Source organism: Delphinapterus leucas, chromosome 14, assembly GCF_059928025.1.
Source record: "Delphinapterus leucas isolate spDelLeu-1000000601 "Yukka" chromosome 14, BTC_Dleu_Yukka2, whole genome shotgun sequence".
NCBI lineage: Eukaryota > Metazoa > Chordata > Mammalia > Artiodactyla > Monodontidae > Delphinapterus > Delphinapterus leucas.
The window spans coordinates 23,236,942-23,239,991 of NC_143142.1; the positions used below are offsets into that span (position 1 = coordinate 23,236,942).

The following is a 3,050-nucleotide window of genomic DNA, read 5'->3' on the forward strand; positions in this document are numbered from 1 at the left end:
GATACATCTTGCAACATGACCTCAAGCATTTCCCTCCTGCTCTCAGAATGTCAAATCCCACATGTGTAATATGGGATGGTAATTGTGCCTACCTCAAAGGATTATTGTGAGGACTAATGAGATTGCATGAGGAACCGTTAGCCTGGGCTCTGGGCCTGCTGTTCACGGCTCCACCAAGTTCTCCCCACCTCCCTGTCACACACACACACACACACACACACACACACACACACACACACACACACAATCTTCCAGGTCTTGGTAGCTCATGGGACCCCTTCAACCACACAGGGCTTCAGCATGTGACAGATACACACCAAACCCTGCCATACCACTGGGCTCTGCCCCACAGACACACTCAGGTGCCCACCATGCTCCCTTGGGTTCCCCCAATCCCCACCAGTCACCCCACACACACCAGGGCCCCGCCAGTCAGCACCACTGAGGCTGATTAACAAAAACACATCAAATTATTTTACTTCTGAAGTCTCCCCTTTAAGGGGAGCCAGAAAATAGAACATTCTTTTTTGGAGGGAAGGGGATTTAATTTAAAAAACGAAAAACGAAAAACCAAAAAACTATAATTAGTCAAATACTGATCTCAGGCCCTGTGTGCAGTGGGCCCAGTCCTTGGCTGGTCGCACCCCTGCAGTAGCCCCGCCTCACCCCAGGGGCTGGGGTGGCACCAGGAGGGCCGTGGGGGGAGGCCAGCGGGCCCCTGCTCAGCCCTCCTCCACGGGCGGGCGTCACCACTGCAGGAAGTCCCGGATGAGCTTCCAGAGCTTGGTGACCCACAGGTTGACGCCCAGGTCCATCAGGTACTGGATCTCGGGCGTGAGCATGCGCCGACAGAGCTGCGCGTGCCGCCGCCCAATGCTCTTCTTGAGGTTGTAGCCCAGGATGGATTTGGTGCCCAGCGGCTGCCAGGGCTGCATGGCCGAGTCCTGGATGGCGGCGGCGTCCACCGCGTGGCCGCCGTCTATGCAGATGCGGCGCATGCGCTCGTTGGCGCGCCTCAGGGCGGCCACCTCGCGGGCCATGCGCTCGCGCCCAAAGGCCTCCACCTTGCGCCAGAAGCTGGCGTTGAAGTGGCGGTAGAGGCGGGCGTCCAGCACGTTCCAGGCTGTGGCGCGCCGGTACAGCTCGCCGGAGAGGCGCGGCACTGCCGAGGCGCGGCGGGCATTGAGCTTGAAGTAGAGCACGTCCTCCAGCTCCCAGCACAGCAGGTCCTTGAGCAGCACTAGCGACTCGTCGAAATACTCCTGCAGGAGCACGAGGTGGAAGCGGCGCTCCACCTCCAGGATGTGCTCCTGCACCTGCGGGCTGCCGGGGTCCAGGTCGCTGTCGTAGCCCAGGTCGAAGAAGAGCAGGTTGTGGAGGTAGTGGGCGTTGTAGCCGTGGGGGTCGTAGTAGCGGTCTGGGTCCTGCAGGAACTTGGCCAGCTTGTCGCGGCCCGAGAGTTTCCACGTGAAGGGCACCACGGAGCCGAAGTAGTGGAAGGAGGACTCGAAGAGGCGGGCGGGGTCGCGGAGCACGGTGATGAAGGTGGCGTTGGGCGGCACCAGGCCCCGGACCTCGTCGTAGTGGAAGCGCATGTGGTTGCAGATGATGTTGAAGCAGGCCCCGGGCCGGTAGTCCTGCACCAGGCTGCGCGCGAAAAAGGCCGGGTAGTCGAAGTCGTTCCGCCCGTTGGGGAAGGCGAACTTGAGCCCGTGCTTCTGGCCGAAGCGGAACAGGATGTTGAGCAGCGTGCTGCTGGCCGTCTTGTGCGTCTTCATGAACACGATGTCGCGCCTCGGCTGGCAGCCTCCCGCCGAGCCGTTGGCCGGGGTCAGTGCCTCTGGCTCACTCAGGGCCGGCGAGCAGGGTGCTGCGCCCTCGGGGGTCCTGCTGGGGATGGAGTGGTGGCAGAGCCTCAGGACTTAACACCCTGGGCTCCGCTACCCCAGGTCTAGAGAGCAGGCTGCTGGGGGTGGGGTGTGTGGCAGGGGAGCCCAGGGACCAGATGGGCCTGCGTTCAGGCTGCAAGGCCTAGGTCAGTTGTTTGGCTTCTCTGGCCTTAACTTTCCTCATCTGTGAAACGGGGACAATAAGCCTGTTTGTGGTGTTGCTGTGAGGACAATAACACGTCTCATTCATGGCCACTGTTCAGTACATTTATCATGAATTAGCATTAGGTAGGACCACATGAAACTTTGCAGGCCGAAAATGGTCAGTTATTAGCAGTTTCCTCTAGTTAAACTTAATACCTCCAATTAAGGGCACAGGCTGTGCTGCGTCCTGGGCAGAACAGCCCTGTGGGGAGGTGGGGTGGACTCATGGTTAGGAGCCAGGCTTGGAGGCAGACAGACCCCAGTTTGAATCCAGGCCTGTGCCAGCTGTGTGCTCTTGGACAGGTCCTCCCCACCTCCTGGCCCCATTGGAGCCCACCGTGCAGATGGTGCTATTTGATTCTTATGCTCCATGTCAGGCTCTGTTACTATACCCACTTCACAGATGAGGACACTGAGGCCTAGGGTTCCACAGGATGTTCTGCTCTCGGGGGGATTTCTGCCTGGCACAGCATGATGCAGGGCACAGGGTGGCCACCCAGGAGGTAACCGTGGTCACGGGGGCAGGAGCCAACCCTCCCCCACCCCCAGCCCTCGGCTGCCCAGCAGGGCCACTCACGTGGAGGCCAGGCCAGTGTGCAGCGGGGGGACGGCGTAGGAGTACAGCAGTAGCAGGAAGCTGGTGAAGAGTGCTCCCAGCACCAGCCCCTTGGCCATGGACTCCCAGCGCTTCTTCTGTGGCAGCGGCATCTCAGACACCTGTGGGGAGTACCGAGCAGGGAAAGCGTTAGGGGGCTGGCCGCAGGGAGCCCCCACCACCGTCTCAGGCCTGGCTGGCTTGAGAGGCAGCCTTCAACATTGGGACCTGCCTTTGCCAGCTCTGTGGCCCCCCAGCAGGTCCAGACAGGGACAGAAAGACTCTGGGCTGCAGATGGACCCGCTGGGCAAAGCCAATGCAAAGAGAGGCAGGCTAGGGAGTGTGGCAGGGAGAAGGTTCTG

At 60.5% G+C, this 3,050-nt stretch overlaps 1 protein-coding gene across 1 annotated transcript; it reads right to left on the bottom strand.

The window, feature by feature from the left end:
- Positions 1–462: 462 nt before the first annotated feature.
- Positions 463–2,810, bottom strand: GAL3ST1 (galactose-3-O-sulfotransferase 1). The gene is made up of 2 exons (XM_022550978.2): positions 2,671–2,810; positions 463–1,890 (listed from the first exon to the last, which is right to left on the bottom strand). The coding sequence occupies exons 1-2, from the start codon at positions 2,799–2,801 to the stop codon at positions 747–749; spliced, it is 1,275 nt and encodes a 424-aa protein (XP_022406686.1). The 5' UTR covers positions 2,802–2,810; the 3' UTR covers positions 463–746.
- Between the last annotated feature and the right edge of the window lie 240 nt (positions 2,811–3,050).